Source organism: Pseudochaenichthys georgianus, chromosome 16, assembly GCF_902827115.2.
Source record: "Pseudochaenichthys georgianus chromosome 16, fPseGeo1.2, whole genome shotgun sequence".
NCBI lineage: Eukaryota > Metazoa > Chordata > Actinopteri > Perciformes > Channichthyidae > Pseudochaenichthys > Pseudochaenichthys georgianus.
The window spans coordinates 24,817,612-24,842,535 of record NC_047518.2 but is presented as its reverse complement, the minus strand read 5'-3'; the positions used below and the strand labels follow the sequence as shown (position 1 = coordinate 24,842,535).

Genomic DNA, 24,924 nt, shown 5'->3' with positions numbered 1-24,924 from the left:
ATGCAGGTTTTGTTGTTGTTGTTGTCTATCCAAAATCCTGTTCTGTTGAAAAGCCTTAAGGTTGGCAGAGAAAATGGGCGAGGCCCTTAAAAGATCCTCAGGCATCACCGGAGATTCACCATCTTGAATTTTCTTGAGCTTGAAACATACAACACAGGAAATTGTGCTTCGCGTCTACTGCCTCTATTTCGATGAGGTTTTTGAGAAGAACTATGATTCCCATCTAAGTTCTTCAACTTTATGGAAATGAAATGATAAATTGCTTAAGAATCGCTTTTACATTTGAGCCTGGGTCACTCGTTTAATGACATGTCTGATGTGCCCTATATGAATATGAAAAAGATGGACAGATGTATTCTCTTTTTCAATGCATAATACTAAAAGATTATTTCACATATTTAGGTGTTTCTTAACATTAACAAGATGTCTGGGTTCCGACATTCTCTTCTGAGCTTCGGTATTTTAGGTAATAAAATAATTTCAGTCTTTTACATTTATTTCAAAATGTCATCATCTTAAAAAAAATTGAAATGTCCCTTTTGTATATTATATCTCTTGCAGGATATATCTTTTTCCAGGGTTTGTGGGCTTGGCATGTAAAGATACCAAGAAATATCAAAGGATTGTCGGGTTCCTGCCTTGTCATCCCTTGCACCTTTGACTACTACGAGTATCCGCCTCTAAGACCAGATCGTGTGGTTTGGTATCAGTACAAAAACAAGGGATACCCGTTAGTTTATGACAATTGGTACAAAGATAACGTCATTAACATATTCAAAGGAAGAACACGTGTATTTACTTCTAAATACAAGAAGACATGCACTCTTGAAATCTATCCAGTAAATCAGTATCACCATCAACAGAAGCTTTACCCATGGGTAGATCCAGAGAATGTTGGGAAAACCACCTTCAGATTCTATGATACAACTGTGACAATTGAAGTAGTGGGTAAGTATTAAGTTTGCTTTAAAAAAGATTAGTTTTACATAATGTGTATCTAAATGTATTATTCTTATCATTTCTTTTGTAAAGACTGGGCAGCAACACAGTATATTATGATCTCTGGAAGCATGAAGGTTGGACAGTCTGTGACCGTGCAGTGCTATGTTTACCACACCTGTTCCACTTATCCACCAACTCTAAGTCTCAACATCCCACTGCAAAGCCACAGTCGAGCTCATGTCTCCATGACTGATGGCACATCCAGAACCACCTTGACCACCACATTGAACATAGATAGGGACCACCAAACTGTGGAGTGCTCCGTCCGACACGTGAGCGGTCAAACTGCAAGAGCTACTAAACCTTTGACTGCAGAATGTACGTTATGAATATGCAATATTAAAAAAAAAAAGTATGTTGGCCTTGAACATTTGAACAATTACCATTTGTTTCTCAGGCTCCTTTCTCCCCTTGACTATCAGTCAGACATCAGACACATTTCTTGAGGGACAGTCAAGAACAGTCACCTGCACTGCCTCATACACGTGCCCAAAACATTTACCAACTCTCTCATGGAACTATGGTAACATGCCAACCACCACTGAAAACAGCAAGAGTGGAATCGCTAGCTGGAGGACTGTCTCCACTCTGACATTCACAGCATCATCCAACGACCACGGACGATCTCTGAAATGCTATGCACGATTTATCGGGGGGCAGATGCAGGAAAAGAGCATCACCTTACGTGTGAAGAGTGAGTAGAAATTATAACTGCACAATCATCTGCACAAATGTTGGTTTAAATTCAATTCATTGATCAAATTGAATTTACTCATCACATTTTGTGAACTCTCTATAACTGCTGCAGTGTCTATATTTATCTCTGTCACTATAAAAAAATAACGAACTAAAAGTTATTTTATAGTCATAGATTACCTTTAAAAAAAAAAAAAAAAGATCTTAGCAGGAAGCCAACTCATAATTTGAATTATTTATAAAGTGAATTTCAGCTGTCAAATGTTTCCTCCTTTGACAGGAAACATGCTCTCTCTCGGCTGGTCTTTCACCACGCCCAACAGCATCACTGGCATGAAAGGCTCATGTATTGTCATTCCTTGCACGTTCACCTACAGTATCTCCCAGCCTGCAGACCTCAAAGTTGCATGGTACTTGTACCAAAGCAATGGGTACCCGTCTGTATATGAAGAAAGAAGGACTGTTATTAGTAAGTATCAGGGCATAGCCAGCTTGATTTAATCTGTGCGGGAAGGGAATTGTAGTCTTAAGATCGAGAGGCTTGACATGTCGCATAACCAGGACCGACTTTACCCATGGGTAGACAAGAACCCCATCACCTCGTACCACAGCCTGGGTCACTCGTTTAATGACAAAACCTGTCAACTTATTGTTTCAGGTAACTATCTAGATACTTTCTCTCCCTGTTTATTCCATGTTATCCGATCTCCAATGAAGGCAGTTGTCCAAATATCTTTTCTTGATTTGATATCATAGATCAAGCACAGGAACCGCAGTTGAGCATCATTGGTATCCCCAGGGTGGGAGAGGAGAGCACAATAACTTGCAGTGTGCGCCATACATGTGCCTCTGCTCCCCCCGAACTGATCCTCAATGGTATACCTGCAACAAATGTCATTGGGGACACTCTAGTGTCTGATTGGATTTGGGAAAGGACTGCTGAGCATACTTGGGCTGTAAAAGAGGAGGATCAGAGTGTGAGGTGTACTGTGAGGTACCGCGGTGGCCAGGGAGCCACAAGTGAGCTCAAGCTAAATGTTGAATGTGAGTACAATGTGAGACCATGTGTTAAGTGTTTTACAAAATCTTTATTGTTAAGACTGACTTTGACCTTTCTGCCCAGGTCCATATGACCAAATCACAATGACTGAGCGGCTAATCGAGGCGACGGAGGGTGTGGCAAAGAGTGTCATCTGTTCTGTTTCCTACAAGTGTAGGAAAAATAAACCGAGCATTGGGTGGAATTTTGAAGACTTGCAGAGTTATCTCAAAACCAAATTCATCTCCAACAACACCTATGAGACTTTGTAAAATCTAACCTTTATTGGTTCTCTTGGGGACAATGGTAAACCTCTGAACTGCACTGCTACATTTCTTACTGGGGAGACTTCAGACTCTGCCATCCTTCACATAAAAAGTGAGGTTTTACATTTCATAAACAGCAGTCACTTATATAGTAGATGTTTCAATCTTCTCCTATAACCATAAAGCAATTAAGAATATACCATTTGAAGAACGTTTAATTGATGATTGTCTGTTTGTTTTGTTTTTCTTTCCAAAATATGAGAGACCAATTGATCCACATGAAAATGACAGTGGGTGTACTTCTCCATTCTCTTTTTAAAAAATGTATCTTGCTCCCATTTTAAATCACAAGCAGACTGATTTCCACAGGCATCCCATTATGGCTTGTTTCTCTCTTTGCAGCGCTCTACGTTCAGGCTGTAAAAGTCCCTTTCAGATTCAATGCACTGACCCGCTCCTGCGTGGTGATTCCCTGCAGCCTCCCGTACCAAGAGGTGCCTATCACACGTGGCATCTGGTCCAAAAAGACTGGGGATACCATCTACCATAATGCCCAGAGCAAAGTGATTGATCATTTCAAGGGCCGCACCAAAATGAAAAAAGATCTGAGTCACGGAGACTGCTCATTAGAGATTGATGACATCAGGCCTTTTTGACAACGGGCCCTTTTGTTTCTATGCAGAGATAGGACATGAGAGACACAAATACAACAATAGCTGTGTATTTATTGTTATGAAAGGTTTGGAATTAATACTTATTCTTCAGATTATTTAAATATCCCAAGCTATGTTTGTGTTTGCCTTCTAAACGACAAAAGTAATCTGCTCTGTGTTTCATGTGCTCAGCATCCCCAGAAAAACCTGTGATGACCCCCGTTCCAGCAGAAGTGGATGCAGGCTTAACAATTAATGTCTCGTGCTCTGTGGCCCACACATGTGCGTCACATCCTCCAGTTTTCTCATGGAGTGTCCCCAACATCACCAGCAAGGTCCAAAGCACCATGACGACACCGGGTGTGGGAGACGACCTCCACAATAACCTTCATAGCTGCTGGAGGAGACGGAGTCATGAGCCTTACCTGTACCGCCGTCTACTGGCTTGACAAGCAATGAGCCAGCACAGTCCAGCTGACTGTGAAAGGTTAGAGCCACAAAGACCACTTGTTCAGTTTATACTGTATCTACCAGTTCTACCATACATTCAGTTGTATAATCTACGTAATACATTTTTATGAGCTTCAAATGTTCCTACATCCACAGGATCAAGTTATTGGCCATTGATCGCCGCAGTGTCAGCTATATCCCTGATTTTAATCATCATAGCTGCAGTGATTGGAGTCGTCTTCTATAGGAGAAGGTAAATAAATCACAGTCAGTGGTGGAGACACTTTTTTCAACAGACATACTACTACTATCAAAAATGTCAGGACAATTTCAATCAACACCTGTATATTCTATCATACAGGATTTAGACAACATGAATGCAACAGTATAAACCTTCTCAATTCAATGATTCAGACAGACACACACACACACACACACACACACACACACACACACACACACACACACACACACACACACACACACACACACACACACACACACACACACACACACACACACACACACACACACACACACACACACACACACACACACACACACGCACGCACACACAAAAACAACAACTCGGTGACAGAACTACGAAGTCTACCTCTTTAGCTGCTCCACCGTGTTTGATCCATGTTTGAGCTTAATATAATGATACCTCCGTCTATCCAACGTGACACGACTCACATCAACATGAACTCATCCAAACATTTTCAATTGTCATCATGGTCACAAGACACACATTAAATTGTTAATCTCCTTCACTAACACTGGCTGTGCCCACCACAGGATAGTCATACAATGATAGTACATTTTGCTAACTAGCTACACATTTTAAAATAAAAGTGTAGTAGAGTAGTAGGCTAAAATTTGAATGTCAATGTAAGAATGCTGTGACCTAATCAAGGCCCAAAAACGGAAGAAGAAGTCAGGCTATGAAGACCGGTAACATTGGCTTAAGAGTGGTTGGGAGTTGAGTATGGATGGGTCACACAAATAGGACTTCCACGTTGTGAATCAGTCAACATTGAATTGTTTCAACTGGTATAGCCTTTGTAAGCAAAAAAGCTTAACATAAGTGACATTTACCCAGACCATGATCTTTTCCCTAAACCTACCACGTAGTTTTGGCGCCTTAACATCAGGCATTAGAATGATGATAAAAAAATAACTAATAACAGCCCTGTTATGGCCTGCTAACATGCACAAGGCGGGCAGAAGAGTTTTATCAGTGCTATTTAATGTACTGTTTTTTTGTTGTATTATGTAAAAGTTATAATTTACAAATAGAGTTTTGAATGGCATTTTTTCCTAACCAACAGAAGGCGTCCCGACAACTCACTGACACCACCGCCTGGCTCTGATAAAAGGTAACCCTGAAGCATAATAATGAGGATTTGAGGAACACTCTCAACCAAGATATGCCCATCTATTACAAACTGTTATAACTAACTATATAAGACCAAAGTAAAAAAGAAAAGTTAATTTGTAATGCTAGCTTTGTACACTTGCATGAATATGATAGGACTTTACTGATAGCCACACCGCTGCTGTGAGAGCCAATTATTATGGCATGGATATAACAGCTGTGGCCAATCAGGACTTCAGTGCTCTGCTTGTTTGTTTGTCATATACATCCTATATTTCCACCAAATAGCAATGTAAATCTGTCTTTGTCAAACTTTCTCAGGAGATCCCTATGGGATAGAGTATCCAGGTAAGCTTTATCTAAATGAACCGAAAACCAATCTCTGTCTCATATCAAGCGGAAATAAAATCTTTGATGAGCTTTTTTTTGTCTTTTCTAAACAAATGTCCAGGAGAAACCGTGAGAACAGGGAGAGACCTCCCAGGCTGGAAAAACGGTATGTCAGCCGGTTTGTGTCTAAACTGACAAAGAGAGTAAACCAATGCTGACAGGAAGTAACACTTTTTCTCTCAATACAGGGGGTCCATTTGGAGAAGATTTTCCCAGTAAGAACGCCCAAGAGTGAAATTTCACTTTTCATCCCATAAGGGGAGAATGTTTACATTTCCATGCTTTAAAACGAATTTAAACATGAATTCATATATATAATGTATTACCCTTGCAGAAACCAAGGCAACAAGGCGAACCTCAGTGTTGGCTATTCGTAAGTGTGTAATATTCTCTAACACATCTCACAGTTTTATTAGTAAGCACGAACTAAACCTAATTTGTGCGATTCCCTCCTCCAACAGAAACAACAGCGACTATGTGAGCTGGAACCACAAACAACGCTGTCCATCCCCAAAGACGTGAGTTCAAACAACACTAACTATTTTAAATAACCTTCCATTTTGGTTCATTTAGTTGTACATTAATTATTTGCTTCATTTTTTTGTCTAGCAACCGGAGACCTCCTCACTCTGACAGGCTTTTGGTTAGTATCGTGTAACGCCATGCTTCTTATATTTGGAGAATAGTTAGTTATCTCATCTAACCATTGGGGAAAAACACCAACCAATAATTCCATCACAGGATTTTAAACCATCTTCACCTTTTTTTAAACACATTAGGGAGCCACGGAGAACCACTTTGAGACTGTATATTTAATTAAAATGTTCTTCATATTTGTTGCAGGTTGACGATACGTATGCCAACTGATGAGTCCTGTTATGGAAATCTGAGACCCAATACTGTGGAGAGTACAAGTCAGAGTGATCAAACAAATAAATGGTGAAACAGACAGAGTTGTCTTTCTGGTTATTTATTTGAAGCTTCAAATACAAAAACGCAATACAAAGTCACAGGTCTCACAGAGTATAGGATAGTCTGCGTGAGTATGCGCAGTACAATATAATAGCAAAGCTTATACACAGGAAAGGGCGGGAAGCTCAGAAATCTGTCTTCACATGGTCTCATATTGTTATTAGACACCTGTCCTTGAGCTGTAGACAGTGTTGGGAAAGTTCACTTTCTACATGAACTAGTTCAGTTCACAGTTCACACATTTTAAAATGAACTAGTTCAGTTCATAGTTCATAATTCAAAATGTTGAACTAAAGTTCATGGTTTCAAAAATGAACTAATTTATAGTTTATAGTTCTTTTTTCAATACGTTGCTGCGAGCTATTATTTGTCTCCTGTACGATGTTAATGGGCCATTTCAATGTTTACAATATCCTCAGAGGGCCGTACAAGTTATTGACCTCTGCTTAAAAAAACTAAAATCACAGCCCATTCATTTCATTCTGTGCAAAGAAAAAGCAACCTCTTAATCCAGATATCTCACCATGACTCGCGTATGCATGCACGTGCAGGGTGTGGCGTGACCACCAACACAGAAAGATATGGACACAAGATGTGTGCAAATGTATTTAGTTTCCTATCCATGTGAACATGGTTTAAGTGGGGGGGGGACCTAACCTCCTCTAGGGGGGTCCGGGGGGCATGCTCCCCTGGGAAGATTTGTTGCACTTTGAGAGCAACATTAGGAGATCTATGGACACATCTCTCAACACCCAAACACAACTGTAAGCAGATTTTCTTTTAATTTATGGATATTTGACAAATCACTCCCCTTTGAAACTGTATTCTTCTTTATTAATAACTGTCATATAGTATTTTATACCCGTTTACTTTATTCTCTTGTTTTTTTTATAACTATAATGATCATATAAAGATGTGCCTTTACCTCACTGGTTGTAGACAAAGCTTCTTATATTCGTTAGCATAGCTAGCTAACCAGATGCTAATGATAACAACACAGTTATTGACTGTCTGATCAGAATGACAGATGAGCAGATCGCCACTGGGCTTTCAACTAAAGACACAGACACGCAGAAACTGCGGCATGTGTATGGACTTATCGATACTGCAATTTCTGAAGTGCTGGAGTGGCGTTCTGGTGCTCTCCGTCAGAACTGCACCCCTGTCAGTCGAGACATATACCACGTGATGACACGTTAGGCTCGTGTTGTGTTCAAGGACCCTGACCTTGGCCAGGAAAAACAGGTACTCGCTTGTTTAATTTGTTTGCGGTCTAGATTTCTTTCATTTTTTTATTTTTTGCGTGTGTTTATAAATTACCTCGAGGGCCGTACCAAATTGTCTCGCGGGCCGTATACGGACGGAGGCCGGAGGTTCCCCACCCCTGCCATAGAGTCTCACTCTGAGCGAGTGCTGCTGCAGCTGCTCTCGGCTTCGTCCATACTAATTCATTCATTCATTCATTCAATGCTCGCCGGTTCCGCGGTTCCACATTGTTTGTTGTGAGGAGTCTGATATATTTAGTATATTTATATTTTAGTGCGACAGCCAGGGGTGACAGGCGCGTACGCGTCACAGGCAGCTTGCTGTTGCCAGATTGGGTGGTTTTCCGCATTATTTTGAAGCCTGTTTACGGTGTGTTTTAACTGGGTTTTCGGCTGAAAGGCATATGAAATCTGGCACACTTTGAACGCCGTTATAATACAGTGCTGAGAATGAACGCACTTTTGAACGCCGTTATACAGCGCTGAGAATGAACGCGTTCTCAATTACGTTCATCTAGCGGAAATACAGTACGTTCAGTTCACGTTCGCCCAAAATATGAACGCGTTCATGAACGATCGTTCATTGAACGCGTTCAGGTACATCACTGGCTGTAGATAGTATAACGGTTCTCAGAATAGGGAAGTTCTTGTGTGACTTTGTGTGAGTCTCAACCTAGTCTGCCAAATCAGCTCTGTGGCCTTGAAGCGCTTGGGAATAAAAACCCACATTAGAGTATGAGAAGAAAACAGCACATCTCAGGAAATGATATAAGTGTTTTACAATGATTTGAGAAGCATTTGGTTTAAGCATATAAGGATATAATAAAAATGTCCACTACAGTCCTTCAAGACATCTAGGATCTAGGAAGCCGTATGTTCTTCCAGGACTATGTCGCTGTTTTTATTTTATATTCATAAACATATTTTGCAGTATATATCTTTTTTGTGTGTTGGGGGCAGGGTTGGTCTTTCACTTTAACTTCATTTACTTCATTTAAAGAAAGTGTATCTGCTGGCAATTTACTAAATGTGTACATCAGGTAGATAATAACAATAAATACTCATTTTTGACTGATTGCAGAGTGCGAAGTGATTAATTTCTTCTTAACACTTGTGAGAAATGTAGTTGTTAGCAGGAGTCTACAACTATTGTCTTACAATCACTATGAGAACCAGGAACGTCTCAGACTTCTAGGCTTCAGGAAATGCATTTGTGCACACACACCACCACTTTATGAGGGGTGATTTTCCGTACATGGATCCACTACTGAAAAAGAAATGCATGTATTTTACCATCACATTATCAATCTGATGTTTTGTCTGCTGTCGGATCAAGTGGCCCAACAGGAGGCTGCAAATTATCATTGAAATTATAATAATAAAAAGCATTTGAAGAGTGTATAAACTTGATGTTGTAAACACTGATGCCACTAGAGGGAGACACATTGTTCCGAGATGAACAACATGAATTTGCATAAGCCATCAGTGGGTCAGTTGATCACACATGTCTGCTTTTTACTATGACTTCCTTGCAAACTTTTTACATCACATCATACAGATTAGAAAAAGTTATTTAAATGTTTAAATTCACATCAGTCATTTGTTTATGTCACAGTTGGACAATTCTTTATATCTGTGCAATTTTTACCAGCTGATATGAAGGACCATCATTACATTATTAGATATCAATAACAATATCTGGCGAAAGCCTTAACAACTCTAGAAAGGCTAAATGTCCACATTGTAAGCTATGTAATAGTACAACAAATGGCTTTTATGTATGCCAGGAGCTACAGCCATTAGGTGTTTTATTCTGGCCTGCTAGGCATATCTCATCACAGGATCAATTAATTTCTTAATAGGTTTTGCAGAACAAGTTAACTATATATATCTAGGTAGATACAGAATTCTACACATGCTTCATAAATAGTTTCGGCTGTTTTGTCCAATCATGTTGGAGAAGAAAAACACTTAAAATGGTTAAAAAAAGAACTGAAAGTTGCCTATTGCTGCTGAAATGTAAATGTTTGGGGCCTCTAAGTGTTCACTACAAAAGCCATATTTAACATATTATAAACTGTAAAACTTCATGGATGCCTTCAACCTCAAATAATACTGTGGTCCTGAAACAGACCTGGAGTTCAGAGTAATGACTATAGGAACTTTTCCTTGTACCAACTTTTATGGTTTTATGGTGCAAATGTCTTTTAGAGTCGGAAAAGATTTAAAGCACTCACAGTAAACCCAGAAATACAATCAAAATACACAGCACATTTTAAGAAATGTATTTATTGAGACTTCTATTACGCAGTAACATCAACATATACTTGAGAATTAAATTAATAAAAAGAAATGTATTTTATAATTTACATGTTTATTTTACATTCCTCGTGTTTTACCAAAGAAAAAAAAGAAGCTGTTTCTGTCTATTCATGACAAAAGTGTCACCGTAGGCAATAGGGATACAAAAAGCAAATAGGCCAGTTTAATACATGAGGCAAGGGATACATTTATAAATGTAATAAATTCGGTATGCTTTGCATTAAACTTTCTCACTCATCGGTTGAAAGGATAAGGGCAGGGGTTGAGCACTATGAGGCCATGCAAAGATAATAAGATAATGAGTCATCTCAAAGTGTTATGAGAGCAGGCCCAGAGACAGCAGCGGTGCCATGATGAGCAGAAGGCCAGCGCTGGTGCTGCTGGCGCTGTTGCAAAGGTCCCCCTCACAGCAGCTGCTCTGCCCTTGGCACATCTCCTTAGGGACACACCCCCTCACCGGAATATGTTGACCATCCACAGTCACTGAAAGAACAACAAAGAATAATGTTAGAAATCAAGTTGGATTGCATCTATTATAATCACCTCGCATTGCTCTGCGCAGAGGAAATGTGTGGAACAGGGTTAGATTTCAATGCTGCGGGCCTGTTACCTGACGCTGAGTAACAGAATTCCTGATTCCCCGTGCAGGCTAGGGACGAGGTGCACGATTGTCCTACGCACGAGAAGCATGATTTACCATTTGGTTGAGATTGGACGGGTTCTGAAACATAAAACATTGTTCACATTAGGGGATGTAAAATGTGGCTAAGAGGTGACTGCAATGCACTTCTTTTTATTATTTGGTGTTTTTTTTCAAAACTTTTGTAAAGAATTATGTTTTTAGAGAAGGTCATTTTATATCAAGACTATTACTGGCACAATATCAAATCAGTTGAAACAGGTTATTTTCCTCAAACTGGTTTGTCTTCTCTAAGACAATCCTCTTCAAACATGTTGTCTTATATTCTGATACATGAACTGGCATCAATAATCAATACATACATTAAAAAAAAAAGTTTTCTTTTGACATCTGAAAAATGCAACAACCACTAATTGTTTTACATTTTTAACACATTTTGCAACAATAAGCCAATTTTAAATGAGAACAGCTCTCAAAGAACATTCTGAAATACCAACAGTGAATAAAAGTAAATTACCAGGGGCATTTGCGGAGTTACAGAGTTTGGTGGTGCAACACGAGCTGGAAATTAAGGTTTGGACGAGCCCGAAGTTCAGTGAGCGATTAACACACCGTTCAGGCAAAGCACAACCTTTAAAGTTGACATCGTAGACCTTTGAGCCATCTGTAATCGAGAGGAAGTGTTATCTTTGTAAATAAGGCAGAATCCCACAAAGCAGTTTCAAAATTAAAAAAGGCACCAAAATTACCTGAATAGGAGACGTGTCTTTCTGAACTGCAGCTCTGTCCAGAGGGGCATTCTATTTTTGAATTTGTGCAGCCGCTACCTTGTGTACAATGACATTCCAGGCTGTATGCTGAGAAAACAAAAAACACACAGAAAGGTCAAAATAAATATCCAACAACTCTTTTACAAGGGATGGACAAAATCATTTTAACACCACAGCAACAGAAATAAAAAAGTGTGATGTTGGATGTCAAGCACAGTTCTGACTTGTTTGTTTTACATCTACAATAAAAAAGAAAATAATAATAAGAGAGATAAAATAAGATAGTACTTTATTGACCCCAATTTGAGAAATGTTTGTGTTGTAATCTGTGTACAAACAGGTAACGAACAAAGAATATAGCAATAACGTGCAAATCGAACCAACAGGAAAATGGCTAGTAGGATATCGACAGACAAAATTGTTATATGGCATGTAACAAGTGGCCCATGTATGTTAAAACAATAGTAAAGGTAAGTGAGGTAAAAGAAAAAATACAAAAATAAAACTACTTAAAAAAAAAAAGCTTAAAAGGATAAACACACGTACCTTGATGGAGAAGCACAGTCCCAAGGATTAGTGTAATGAGATGCATTTGTGTGATGGCAGGGTAAATCTGACTCTAGGTTGGATGTGGTATGGCATTAAGTAGTGCTCATGAGAAGGAGTTGACTTCAAGACCACACCTTCATTCCTGCTATAGAGTCACTAATTGTGATTTCATAAAGGGATCCACCCCGTTTAATTATCTTTACTTTTAGCTCGCACACAATGAGAGAAACCAACCCTAATACAAAAAGGAGCTCACTAGTATTGTTGTGTCAGCTGACTAATTGCCACTGACGGAACTGTGACTGCGAAGAATTCCATGGACGACGTATGCCTTATATAAGGTACGTCGTCCATGGACATATATGGACATATATTACCAATTAAATTAGGCAATATTGATGTAACATTTGTAATAAAGTGGTGGTCTCATTTAGATAGAAAAGACATACCTAATGACAGTGACTGGCCTAATCTCTGAAGAATGTATTTATGTTTATCGTATTAAATCGTAATAATACAGTTGTAATAATAAGAATAATTCTAACTATAATAATAAGCGTAATGAGTGGAAATCTCTTTTATCTTTGTGGCAATCTTAGAGTGTTTCATCAGTGCAACAATTAAGATAAACTTTAGATTCCTTGCTGATATTAACTAAAGGAAACATATAAAGTGAAAAAAGCAGTGAACCAGGGGGGTATACTACGAAGCAGGATTTTCGCTTAGCCGGCTAAATTCAGGGAAAACTCCGGCTTTCCGGTCCTACGAAGCTGGTTCTCTTTTTAGCAGGCTAGATCTCCATGGTAACTTATGCTTAGCGGCTAACCTGGTCGGGACCAGGTTAGGTTGCAGGCTAAGAGCTCAACTCAGTGAAAGCACTGCCTGCTGACCAATCAGAGCTCAGTGTGTGGAGTTTAAAGCGATCAAGTCATATTACAGGAGAAAGGAAATACAGAAAAGCTGCCGTTGCAGGAAAGACGGCCGGCAAAAATCACCGACTGTGTGAACGTGAACATTAATAGAATATCACCAGAGCAATTCAGAGCAATCTGACTATTAGGCCTATAACATTAGCGTTAAGAAATCTTACTTAAATATCTGCCACGACATAAGTAGCCGGATCAGAGTAACATTAAGTACAGTCCGCGGCATATCACATCATGATAATGTATCATATATTTCCTTATCTGAGTCAGCTGAGCCGTATCTGGCCGTGCAACACTCACAGTGTCACATACTGTATGCAGAAGTATTATTTTAAGCAACACATTAAAGGTGGGGTAGGTAAGTTTGAGAAACCGGCTCGGGATCGCTAGAATTTGAAAATACACAACCGGAGAAAATCTGCCACTTCCTTATAGAGCCCCTCCTCCAACACACACGAACGCGCACATGACCAATGAGGGCACGAGATAAGTTTGTGCCCCGATGGAAGGCTGACAGGCAGGTAGACCGGCTAAACGGATTGGTTGTACTTTTTACAATACTACGGCTTCTACAGATGACATTTTTGTATGGATTTTTTGTCAAAGCACTTAAGATATTCATTGCTATCGGGATGTTAAGAGCATTCCATGGAATATAACAAAAAGTGTATCTCGAGCAGGTTTCTGAAACTTACCTACCCCACCTTTAAGTTGACGAAACACTCTCGAGTCAAATGTAATTAAAGTCAGATCGTGTCTTAGAGACGGGGCAGTGATATCATAAACCTGTTAAAGGTGGGGTAGGTAAGTTTCAGAAACCGGCTCGAGATACACTTTTTGTTATATTCCATGGAATGCTCTTAACATCCCGATAGCAATGAATATCTTAAGTGCTTTGACAAAAAATACATTAAAAAATTTCATCTGTAGAAGCCGTAATACTGTAAAAAGTACAGGTAGCCGGCCCGGCTAAACGGATTGGATGGCCTACCTGCCTGTCAGCCTTCCATCGGGGCACAAACTTATCTCGTGCCCTCATTGGTCATGTGCGCGTTCGTGTGTGTTGGAGGAGGGGCTCTATAAGGAAGTGGCAGATTTTCTCCGGTTGTGTATTTTCAAATTCTAGCGATCTCGAGCCGGTTTCTCAAACTTACCTACCCCACCTTTAATGTACGCATTCAAACACTTTTACCAGCTGTATTCACCTTGCAGGTGCAGCTATGTGGCTTTTATCCTGGATAAAGTGTTTAAGTCATGGATATTTAAAGTTTAACTTCTTCATGTCTAATATTATAGTTGACTTTTCATTCAGGAAGTATGACGCTGCGCTGTCAGTACGCTTTTCCATGTTTGTGATTGGTCGAATGCTCCAAATACCACCCCTTTCATGTGAACGCACACCTAACTAGATAGGACACGGCTGGCTTGAGCGATCCACTTGATAACCAGTGTCGTAGGACCGCTTAGCGAGAGCGCGTATGTTTTGGATTAGGCCAACCGGCTAACTCAAACATATCCAGGTTAGGTTGAACCAGCTTCGTAGTATAGGCCCCTGGACAGCTTTGCTGAGCAACAAAGAAGGGCATTACATTCTTGATGCATGATCTCCAGTAGTAACAACAAAATGTCTTCCTCAAAGGAGTCAGTTAACGCCCAAATCCGCTTAAGAACCATAGATGAAACATGTCACACTAGAGTTTTGTTTTGAAATTTTTTTTATTGATGTAAAGAAACACAAATAAAAATAACAGAAATACATATATTTCCATCTCAGAAAAACGTCATCAATAAGCCAAAACTCCAAAAACAACATCACAAAATGTAATTATGTCTTGCAAATAAAAACATATGAAGTGTTGCTTCAAAAGTGGTATTCTCTTTCTTTCGTACTGCGGAACATGGCAGAGATACACAACTTTCTGACAGAACACCAAGAGTCCGCAGGATTTCATGCCACAAGTCTGCATGAATCACCAATGTCCAAGCTTCTAGTTTCGCTCCTGCCTCCTGTAGGGTGTTGGCCTTCAACTGCAGAGTCACAATTCCATTTACTCACCGAAGTATCAGACAAAACAGCTGGCAACCGCTAGTGTATAAAACAGCAGTCTGACCCCGGTGTTAGCACAGCAGGCGGCTGTACTCAGAGAGGGCCGAGGACTTCTTCACCCCGTCCCAGATACGAGCTGCATAGTGAAACCTGTTTTTGAGATGTCATATTTTAGCACTATTTCTCAGATTTCTTTTAGCATAAAATGGAAAGTGACATTTGCACCGGCATATAATACAACACACATACACAAAACACAACAGTTAGGCACAGTCTTGTATATTCATATGTTTTGATCTTCTCTCAGAAGCACTATGTTAGCTGGGCAAACGTGACTAATGTTCAAAGAGATTTTAGTAAGAAACTCAAGCTGAAACACTAAAGGTAAAAGGGACAGTTCCCCTTGATCCCCAGTGGAAATTATATATTTAGCTGGTCGTTAAATAATTAAACAGCATACCAAAACCCCTCCTCTCGCAGGCTATGCTGTCAACTTTCAAGTCAAGTTGATTATGCCAAAAAAAACACCCTTCATTCCTATGTTTGTGTTGTGTTTATTTGCTGTTTGATCTCTTCTTCTTTTTTTTGTATTACTAGTGTACACATGAGTTATCTTGAACAATAGGGGAGAAAAGAGGAATGTGATGTTTACCAGTTCTTCTCAGTGAGGATGGTGTGTGACAGCTGACATCGGGGCATGGCCAGTATTTGGCTGCGGAGTTTTGAGACCATGGTGGGGAAGGCAGGATGTCCTTTGTACCCCGGCAGCAGTGAGAAGAGCGGGTATGTTCCCGTCCCTGAACACAGTACAGCCATGAATTCACATTTTACACAATTTAAAAAGGACAACTGAGTTTTGCTTTATGTGAAGGGAAATTCTCTCTAACCTGCTTTAGTCAGATTATCCTCCCCATCATTCTCCTGCATAGGAAGGAGGAACATGTTGACTTCAGTAGTCAGATAGTCCTGTCCCAAGCCAGGGAAGATATTGCAGTCCAGCATGGACAAAGTTCCTTAAAACAAAGCACAGGCAATGGCATAAGTCCAGTTGTGACATCACTAAAATCTCTTAACAAAATACTGCCATTTTTTCCTATGCACCCTGGTTATCAATTGATTAGTAAAAAAGCTGTAGAAGTCATTTGTGAAAGTTGCCTTGAAGGAAACATGTTGTTGTTTTACACAACCCTTGACTAAGGTGAAATCTGTCTTGGATGTCACTGGTATGTAGCATGGCATGGCCTCCTCTCTTACCATCCCCTTTGTATCTCTTATATGTATTCTACTTGCATGAACATGTGAAACTGATTTTTATGTGAAGATGATTTTTCTGTCTTGAGAAGGGGCCTCATTTATAAAAGTTTCATACGTCCAAAAGACAGCGTACATCCCTTCAAAAATATATTTATCAAAAATACTACCGTGGGATAGTTTGACCCATGCTTAAGAACATAAACTGGAAAAAATAAGAAACTGCAACACCAATGGCAAAGAATGAAAGGACAGAAAGGGTTTGAAATGGATCTACCATTGTGTAAAATACATTTAAATATTACCTCTCTGGTGCAAAATCGGATACAAAAACTTGTGTTTGATAGTGCCTCAGTGAACCAAAACATAGTTGAGGATAATAATACAATCGATAAGATCTATTTTATAATTATCAAACAATGTTAACATGTTATGGAATGCATTCTAATACAAATAAATAATAATGTAAGGTATAGGACAAATTAGGTTTAAATCGTTTTCTATACCTGTTCGAGGATTTACAATTGCGTGGTTTTTGTTATTATATAGCCTATCATGTTGTGTTATAAATTCGGCAATTACTTGTAGGTTTTTTTATTCGTTATTTATTTACGTTTTAAGTGTTATTAAGCTGAATCCCAAATAAAGTTATTTTTAAGCCTAACAAGGTATGTCAACCTAACAAGGTATGTCAACAAAAACACGATGTGATTGTCACCTCTCATGTCGCTGAAAGAGTGTGGACGCGCCCTGGGTGCAGGACACGGTTTACGCACACTGCTAATTGACGTGCATGTAATCTGAGTCACCTGTCTGTCTGCACCTGTCTTCCTCTATAGTATACGCTCCTCAGATTGGCCGATCCTTCCTGACAGTCCGCCATTACTGTCACACCGTGTCCATCTATCAACCTACATTCTTGTCTCTTTTTCACATTGTGTAATTTTTGAGCTGTTTTGTCGGCGTTTGTTACGATCGTCCTTATGCAAAAAGTATAAATAAATATAAATAAGATATGTTTACATTACTATTTATAGACAGCAGTGGGTGTGACGAAATGCTCGCAAAAGGTGTGCCGTTGATTGTGTTAAATCATAAATGGCGTGCGTGCACACCGAGTTATAATAATCATTTTGTACGTGAGCACTTTCTTTGTTTCCTACCATCGTTTTATAAAAGAGGCCCCAGGACTGACTGCAAAAAATAGATCTTATATCTGGAACCTTCCTGGATGAATACAAAATGATACACCAAAATCCTTAGACATTAAACACGATTTGCATCTACAAACAACAATTGCATGCATAGTAGCAGAATATTCTTGTAGTTTTGAACCTTTGTATTTGAGATGAGAGTGGGCCATTAATTTGTCCACCACCATATGCATGTTATTCAGATTCCTTGGGCAGAAATCGTCCCGTCTGGCCTTATTCTGGAGGAACACTGCAAGAGGGAGGAATTTAAAGAAGTTGATTTTGATATCTTTAAACCTGGTTATTTGAGAATGTGTTTCTGTATTAAGAGTTCACCTATATGAGGATAGTACTCTGCTCCATCATCATTGCCCGAAGAGCCAGTGCTGTCATGGCTTGCAGATGGAGTGGAAGGCTTCAGCATCTCCGCAGTCTGAAGAAACCTATGTCCAAACATAACATTACACTTCCTGCTCGGTATCAACATCTGCATTCATGAGACATTGAGATATTATATATATATACTCAATATTTGGTAAGTGTAAGACATTGCAGCTGTGGTATTGTTTCTTGAATATACATCTCACTGCTTAAGCTTCGTATTAGCAGCAGATTCACTTTGGGATTATGATTTGCCCAATCAAAAGTGAACTTGGTTCCCTATCATTTACACTGTATATCTTATTATTAGAAAAAGTATTAGATAGAATTTATTTTCATACTTTTTGGCTGCCACCACACTGAAGACAGCAATTATTTTTAACCAGTCATACATTTCAGTTATTTGAAATTAGGAAATGATACACACAGGGAAAGGGTATATTTATTACATTATAACTTTCTTTTTAACTTTAATACTTTGTAATGCATGTAACATTAAAAGGTGGGGTAGGTAAGTTTCAGAAGCCGGCTCGAGTGCACTAAAATTTGAAAGTACACAGCCGAAAAGAATCCGCCCCTTCCTTCAGACTTCCTTTTCAGACTTCCTTACAGAGCACCTCCTCCAACACACATGAACGCGCACATGACGTCAGCAGACTGGTGAAAGTGGCCGCCTGTTGCTGGCGAGTTATTGAAGTACTGCTGCAATGCACGCCCAATGACGGCACGCCCCATGAGGGCAGGTCTCCCTTGAAAAATAGATCATTGATCTCAATGGGATTTTACCTGGATAAATAAAGGTTTTGAATTGAATTGAATTGAGATACATTTGTGCATGCACAAGATGGAAGGCTGACAGACAGGGTGGCAATCCAATCCGTTTAGCCGGCCCGGCTAAAATGATTGGTTGTACTTTTTACAGTATTACGGCTTCCACAGATTACATTTTGTTATGGATTTTTTGTCAAAGCACTGAAGATATTCATTGCTATCGGGATGTTAAGAGCATTCCATGGAATATAACAAAAAGTGTATCTCGAGCCGGTTTCTGAAACTTACCTACCCCACCTTTAAGCTGTCTGTGGCTCTTTTTCTGCTGTAACAACGTACATTTCCCCTCTGTGGGACTAATAAAGGTATTCTGATTCTGATATCCATAAAGAAGATTAATTTATTTTCGAATCACTAAAATGATTGACTAAGTTTGCTCTCATGTCTCTAACCTGAACACATATTGGCGTATTCGACACTATAAGAACAAGTTAGACCGGTCCCTAAGTCATTGTCAACAGGCATTTGTTGACTTAGAGAACAAATACAAGATTGAACACTATTTAACAAAGCAAAGCACAAAAGTCCTCTCAAGATACGATTCTAAAAATACCTGTAGAGTGTGTGTGTGTGTGTGTGGGGGGGGGGGGGGTCCATTGCAATACGCAAAAACCTACCTGTAGAGGTTTAAGTCAGTGAACCAGTCTTGAACCACAATGACGACATGGCAAACTGTAAAGAGGAAGGCTGCGATCTGAAGAGACTGTGGACAGAGTATGCAGAGAGTGGTTGCATGTGAATGGGTGTAGTGCATCACGAATAATTGAAATGATATCAAAATGGCAGAATGGATCAGTGCAATATTCAATTTGGTAAATGTGAAATATATAAAAGCATCTGACTGAAGTATGCCGGAGCTGCAGAGAAGTCTTGGTCTACAACGTGTATTCTACCGAATCCAAAATCAAACCATGATCATTTTAGATAGAGATAAAATAATTAAAATGGAAACTAAACAACTGTACTTATTTCAGCTTTATTCTTTCACCATTGTGTCCCTTACACCAATCTCTTGCATTATCTTATTCCTATTATATATACTATTTTTATATATGTAATAAATGTGACCTGCTCTATCGAAATCAGTCGCATTGACCCGAAGACACATTTTGAGTTGTATACACTGCTGGAAAGAGGATATTCCTAGCTTTCTAATGATATCAGGATTGTTTTTGTACTCCAAATATTAAGCAACATATGTCACATTATATAGTTACTGTCACAGAGTCATCATTTTGAGAAAAAGGCCTTCAAAGTTTTCTCTTCTCTGGAATCCATCGATCCGATTGATTATTAGCGGGGCAAATGAACACAATACTATGGAGGGAAGATATTTTCGTTTGGATTACTGGTCTGGGGGAAGCTCGCGAGTGTGTGTGTGTGTGTGTGTGTGTGTGTGTGTGTGTGTGTGTGTGTGTGTGTGTGTGTGTGTGTGTATACGTGTGTGTTTGTGTAATTTTGCGTTTGTTTCCCGGGGAAAACCCTCATGAGAAACACCGGCTGTTGTTATGCCTGCTGTGACGTTAAATTACTCCGTTCTCCACTTGTAATTATGCCGTTACAAGCTTCAAAGTTGTATTTATCATCTGAATTTGCCGAAACAAGTTTAATATTCTGAAAGCCAAGACTTTGTTTATTTGAAATCAGATGAAAACAAACTGTAACGGACCCTGCCGTGTTATTTATGATTACTCTACGCTTACATTCATAATGTCAGCCGGAGGGAGGGGCGGCAGCGCTGCGGAAGAGCAGATTGCCTGTCATCTTCCCTTTACAAGCTTAAAGAATGTATTTATCGTGTGAGTTTGGAAATAAAAGTTTCATATTCTGAAAGCCAAGACTTTGTTTGTTCGTTTTTTACGCAAATCCACGTTTATTTTGAAATGAGCCGTTGCGACTTCCGACTGATTTCGAAATATAGCGGGTCAGAAATATATTGTGTGTTGCACTGTAGGAGGTGCCAGGGCACTCCAGTGTAGCTATTGTGCTACATGACAATAACATCCTTTGAAACATTCATTATAGGTTACTAGAGGTTGTTTCTTTCACACTTAAACAAGAAGATGTTTAAAGGCCCTGACACACCACGCAGTCACCAGAGGACTAGCCGACACTGAAGTCGGCTGTTGCCTGGCCGTGTTCTCCTGCGTTTTGGCCATGTGTCGCACGGGAACACACCGCACCGACTTCAGTGCGTGAGTGGCAATAACTCTCCTTACCAGCAGGCGGCGGTAGTGTGTATTCGCCCGACAGCCTCTGACGGCCTCTGACTCCCAAAATCGGGTTGGTGTGTCAGGGCCTTAACCTGTTCAAACCTGAGCCTGTTTTTCAGGTCTCAGGCTCGAAAATGACATTCCCAGAACAAATTACCATATCTTCCCTTCTAAAAGGGTTATCTTTATCTTGAGTTCTGTGCCAAAGTCAGTTTGCATTTTTTCGCTCAGGGGTCATTTAGACGCTTCTTATGACACTTGTGTTTTGTTTTGGTAAAAATGGTTCATATCTTCAGTTAGCTGAGATTCTTCCCGTTAATCTGGTGCTACACATTAATAGTTTCATAAATGTTAAGAAGTCCTGAGACACAGTCTAAAAAAAAAACGTTGGGGGGCTCCAGGGCTTAACAGGTTAACCCAATGCCATCTGCAGGCCAGCCACTGACCTGCATCTCAACATATGTGTGGGGGAGGTTGTACTCCGGGGGCAGCTTCCGATCGTTGTTGATAAGGTGGTCGAGAATCGATGGGCTGAGCATTGGCTGAAGGAACAAAGGAAGAATTCAAACACATCCCATCAATCATCAACCAAAACCGTTAACAACAGTTTTTTGCTTCAACTTCTTTGAATTCCAAGGTTATATTTCAATTTACACAGAATATGCTAACACTCAAGACAGCAAAGAGAAAAATCCACTGATCCAAATCAATTCATTTATACCTGTGTATCCAAGAAGATGACTCTCTCCTGTGTGATAAAGAAATCGATGCCGGTGCTCTGGTTTCCTCCTCTTTCCTTGATTTCTTGAGTCTGGGCTCTGAATACATAACCCCTGTGCAAACAAACATAAATCACACCACATCATTGCATTTGTTAATCCTAAAGAACAGAATGGATAACAACTGCAATAAACAAATACATACATTGGCTCAACCTATGCTCTCAACAGGCAGATGGGCTTGTATATATTGCCCCTGTGTGTTCACAAAGAGTAACTTCACTTTGTAAGTACAGATTTAAAATATGAAGTTATAATGGGAAGAATAAAGATGTAAATATCAATCTCTTACTACCGATTTGTGTTCGTTTTTAGTCTGTTTATATTATTTAAATTGTGATTGGGTAAGCATAAGCTGCTTCGGCTCCAACTGAAGTATATGAAAAGTTAATAAATCCTATATTAAGAATATATTTGTATTAAACCCCAAACATATTCTCAAAGCACTGAAATTCCTTTTTTGATATACTTGATAAACTAGTGGAGTCACTGGTGTCAACATGCTATCTTTCCAGAAGGTTGGTCTGGCACTTGGGGTTTATGTGTATAAATGCATGCATGTGAGTGTGAGTGTGAGTGTGAGTGTGAGTGTGAGTGTGAGTGTGTGTGTGTGTGTGTGTGTGTGTGTGTGTGTGTGTGTGTGTGTGTGTGTGTGTGTGTGTGTGTGTGTGTGTGTGTGTGTGTGTGTGTGTGTGTGTGTGTGTGTGTGTGTAACAAAAAATGCAGGTGTATAACAGAGTGGAAAACTGAATGTCTTCTTCGGGGGATCATTAAAGGTCCATCTTCTTCATTTAAACAGTGTGTTGTAGTTCCTTATATCAGCAAAGTGAAATGCGATCAGGGGGTCTTTACTGTAGCAGCAGCATTAATAATACTACTTGGATAAGTTAAAGAAGTATCTGTTTCAACTTTAAATTAATATATAATTTTCACATGAACAAGCTTGAGCTCATTGTTGGTGTTACAAAAAACCTCACCTTTGATCTTCCTCAGGAGTGTTGGCAGATAATAGCGACATGATCGTAGATTTCCCACTTCCCTGCAGGCCGATGACTCCCACCACCAACATATCTGTCTGGTCCCTCAGATACTACAACACAACATCCTTTGAGTTCATACACCATCATATATTTACATTAGTATTACATTATTTAATAAAATGGCTCAGCAATCAACTAAATTAATTAATTACACAACTCACCTCCATGGCACTGTCACACCAATTCATCTGATCATCCACAAGCTTAATGCTGTGCTTCATCTTCTCCGGAGGGAGGAGTTTAGACTGGCCCACCATAGCTGAAAGTCAAATAAAATATTCAAGATCTACTTTTTTATTCTCAGCCAACATCTCCAGGAGGAACATTTTTATGTTTGTGAAATCTACAAAAGCTCACGGTCCACAGCGCTGCTCGTTGCAGAAGCACCCATTCCTCTGTTTTGGATCTGGTACACGGGCTGGGTGGGTCGCTGCCCCTCCCTCTCCATCTTGGAGGGTCCCAGACCAGTGAGCTGGGCAGCTGCTTCAGGAGGAGTGCCCGGCTTCCCTCCATCGTCCCTGGCTTTCATGAGCATGATGGGCTTCTCCAGGACAGGAGCTCCGCTGACAGGCGTATTCTGTGACGGCTTTGCCTTGAAAGGATCCCACAACAACAACAAAAGTAAATTGATGGCATGACCTGGAAGTCAGAAGACCTTCATACATACAACTTGTATTTTGTCATTATTTACTTTTTAACTGTGACTCATTTGCTTCGTATTAATTTGTGTTAATACCTTACATTGCCACAGTACATGTCTGCGAAATTAATCAAAGTAAAAGTACTTGTTTTATCCATCTCAAATTCAATAACATTATGTTTGATTTCACATTTCACAGTCACTCTGCATATTCTTCTTCAAGCTGACAATCCTGCGTGCAAAGTACTAGTCAGACAAAGTCAAACGTGCTGATTTAGTTATGGTTTGTCCTAATGTCTGTGTTCAAGAAGGATAATAACAATAAGAGCATTTTATAATAAAAAAAAAAGCTAACGTACCCTTTCCCCGGGGGGTTTTGCAAGAATGATGGGGGTCTTCTGAATGAGTGGGCCTGGTGAATCCTCGCTCCCATCCTGAAAAGATTAATTAAAGTGAATCACTATTCTGAAGTCCAACAGTTACACCAGCGGTCTGCAGTGTTTATCACATGCTGCCTACCCTTCGTTCCCTTGGTTGATATTCTCGATCCCGACTTGGACCGGACAGGTTTTGTCCCGGAGCTCCAACATCTCTGTCTCCGCGGCGGCGCCTCCTCCGGCGGCCCTGCCCGTACATGCCGGGCTGACTGTGGCCGGACTCCGACATGTCGCTGCTCCCCTGGTTCACTGTCACAACTGATACAAACGGTGGCTAACGGTGGTAACCCAGTCCAAGCAAAGGCGAGCAAACAATACGATTTTAGTGAAAACAAATTACAAATCTGCTGTTAGCTACCAATCGTTTGACAATAACTGGAATATATGTTTGAAGACGTGTATAGATGTCATATATTAGATGACATCGTTAAAGCTCAATTCAGAACACTTGGTTATGGTTTACTTTAGCGTTTCGCTACTGCGCTTGTTTTAAATATTCGGCGTTGGCCGGTGAGGGACGACGTTGAACCGGTTCTTGATTGTCAACGCGCTGAGATAAACTCCACCCGTCTAGAATAATGTTTGCTACCAAACAAACGGACCTTGTCCGTCTGGTAAATGAAGTCGTAATGAAACATCGTTACGAAACGTAGTTCCGCGATTTTAGGGATTATTTTAACATATAACTCAGTGCAACCTCGTTGTATTTCATTATATATACATGATAGGACATTACATTGTTCTTGTTTAACCTTAATTCATTCACAAATATATGTATGTAAGAAAACAATAGT

General features: G+C 39.8%; 3 protein-coding genes and 1 pseudogene across 3 annotated transcripts; 2 read left to right on the top strand and 2 right to left on the bottom strand.

The window, feature by feature from the left end:
* The first annotated feature begins 379 nt into the window (after positions 1-379).
* On the top strand, positions 380-3,144 carry LOC117460342 (sialoadhesin-like). The gene is made up of 7 exons (XM_034101699.2): positions 380-466; positions 562-948; positions 1,033-1,320; positions 1,400-1,696; positions 1,979-2,356; positions 2,455-2,742; positions 2,822-3,144. The coding sequence occupies exons 1-5, from the start codon at positions 424-426 to the stop codon at positions 2,197-2,199; spliced, it is 1,236 nt and encodes a 411-aa protein (XP_033957590.1). The 5' UTR covers positions 380-423; the 3' UTR covers positions 2,200-2,356; positions 2,455-2,742; positions 2,822-3,144.
* LOC139435403 (myeloid cell surface antigen CD33-like) lies at positions 2,245-6,823 on the top strand (annotated as a pseudogene).
* Positions 6,824-10,596: 3,773 nt separating this feature from the next.
* Positions 10,597-12,435, bottom strand: LOC117460404 (ly6/PLAUR domain-containing protein 3-like). Its single transcript, XM_034101791.1, has 5 exons — positions 12,390-12,435; positions 11,823-11,930; positions 11,591-11,737; positions 11,044-11,154; positions 10,597-10,916 (listed from the first exon to the last, which is right to left on the bottom strand). Exons 1-5 carry the CDS (start codon positions 12,433-12,435, stop codon positions 10,750-10,752), a joined length of 579 nt encoding a protein of 192 aa, XP_033957682.1. The 3' UTR covers positions 10,597-10,749.
* Positions 12,436-15,056: 2,621 nt separating this feature from the next.
* smg9 (SMG9 nonsense mediated mRNA decay factor) lies at positions 15,057-24,689 on the bottom strand. Its single transcript, XM_034101497.1, has 13 exons — positions 24,213-24,689; positions 24,053-24,127; positions 23,411-23,645; positions 23,215-23,312; positions 22,991-23,103; positions 21,956-22,067; positions 21,681-21,776; positions 19,639-19,724; positions 18,146-18,252; positions 17,952-18,059; positions 16,253-16,378; positions 16,018-16,162; positions 15,057-15,515 (listed from the first exon to the last, which is right to left on the bottom strand). The coding sequence occupies exons 1-13, from the start codon at positions 24,357-24,359 to the stop codon at positions 15,437-15,439; spliced, it is 1,527 nt and encodes a 508-aa protein (XP_033957388.1). The 5' UTR covers positions 24,360-24,689; the 3' UTR covers positions 15,057-15,436.
* Positions 24,690-24,924: the final 235 nt, after the last annotated feature.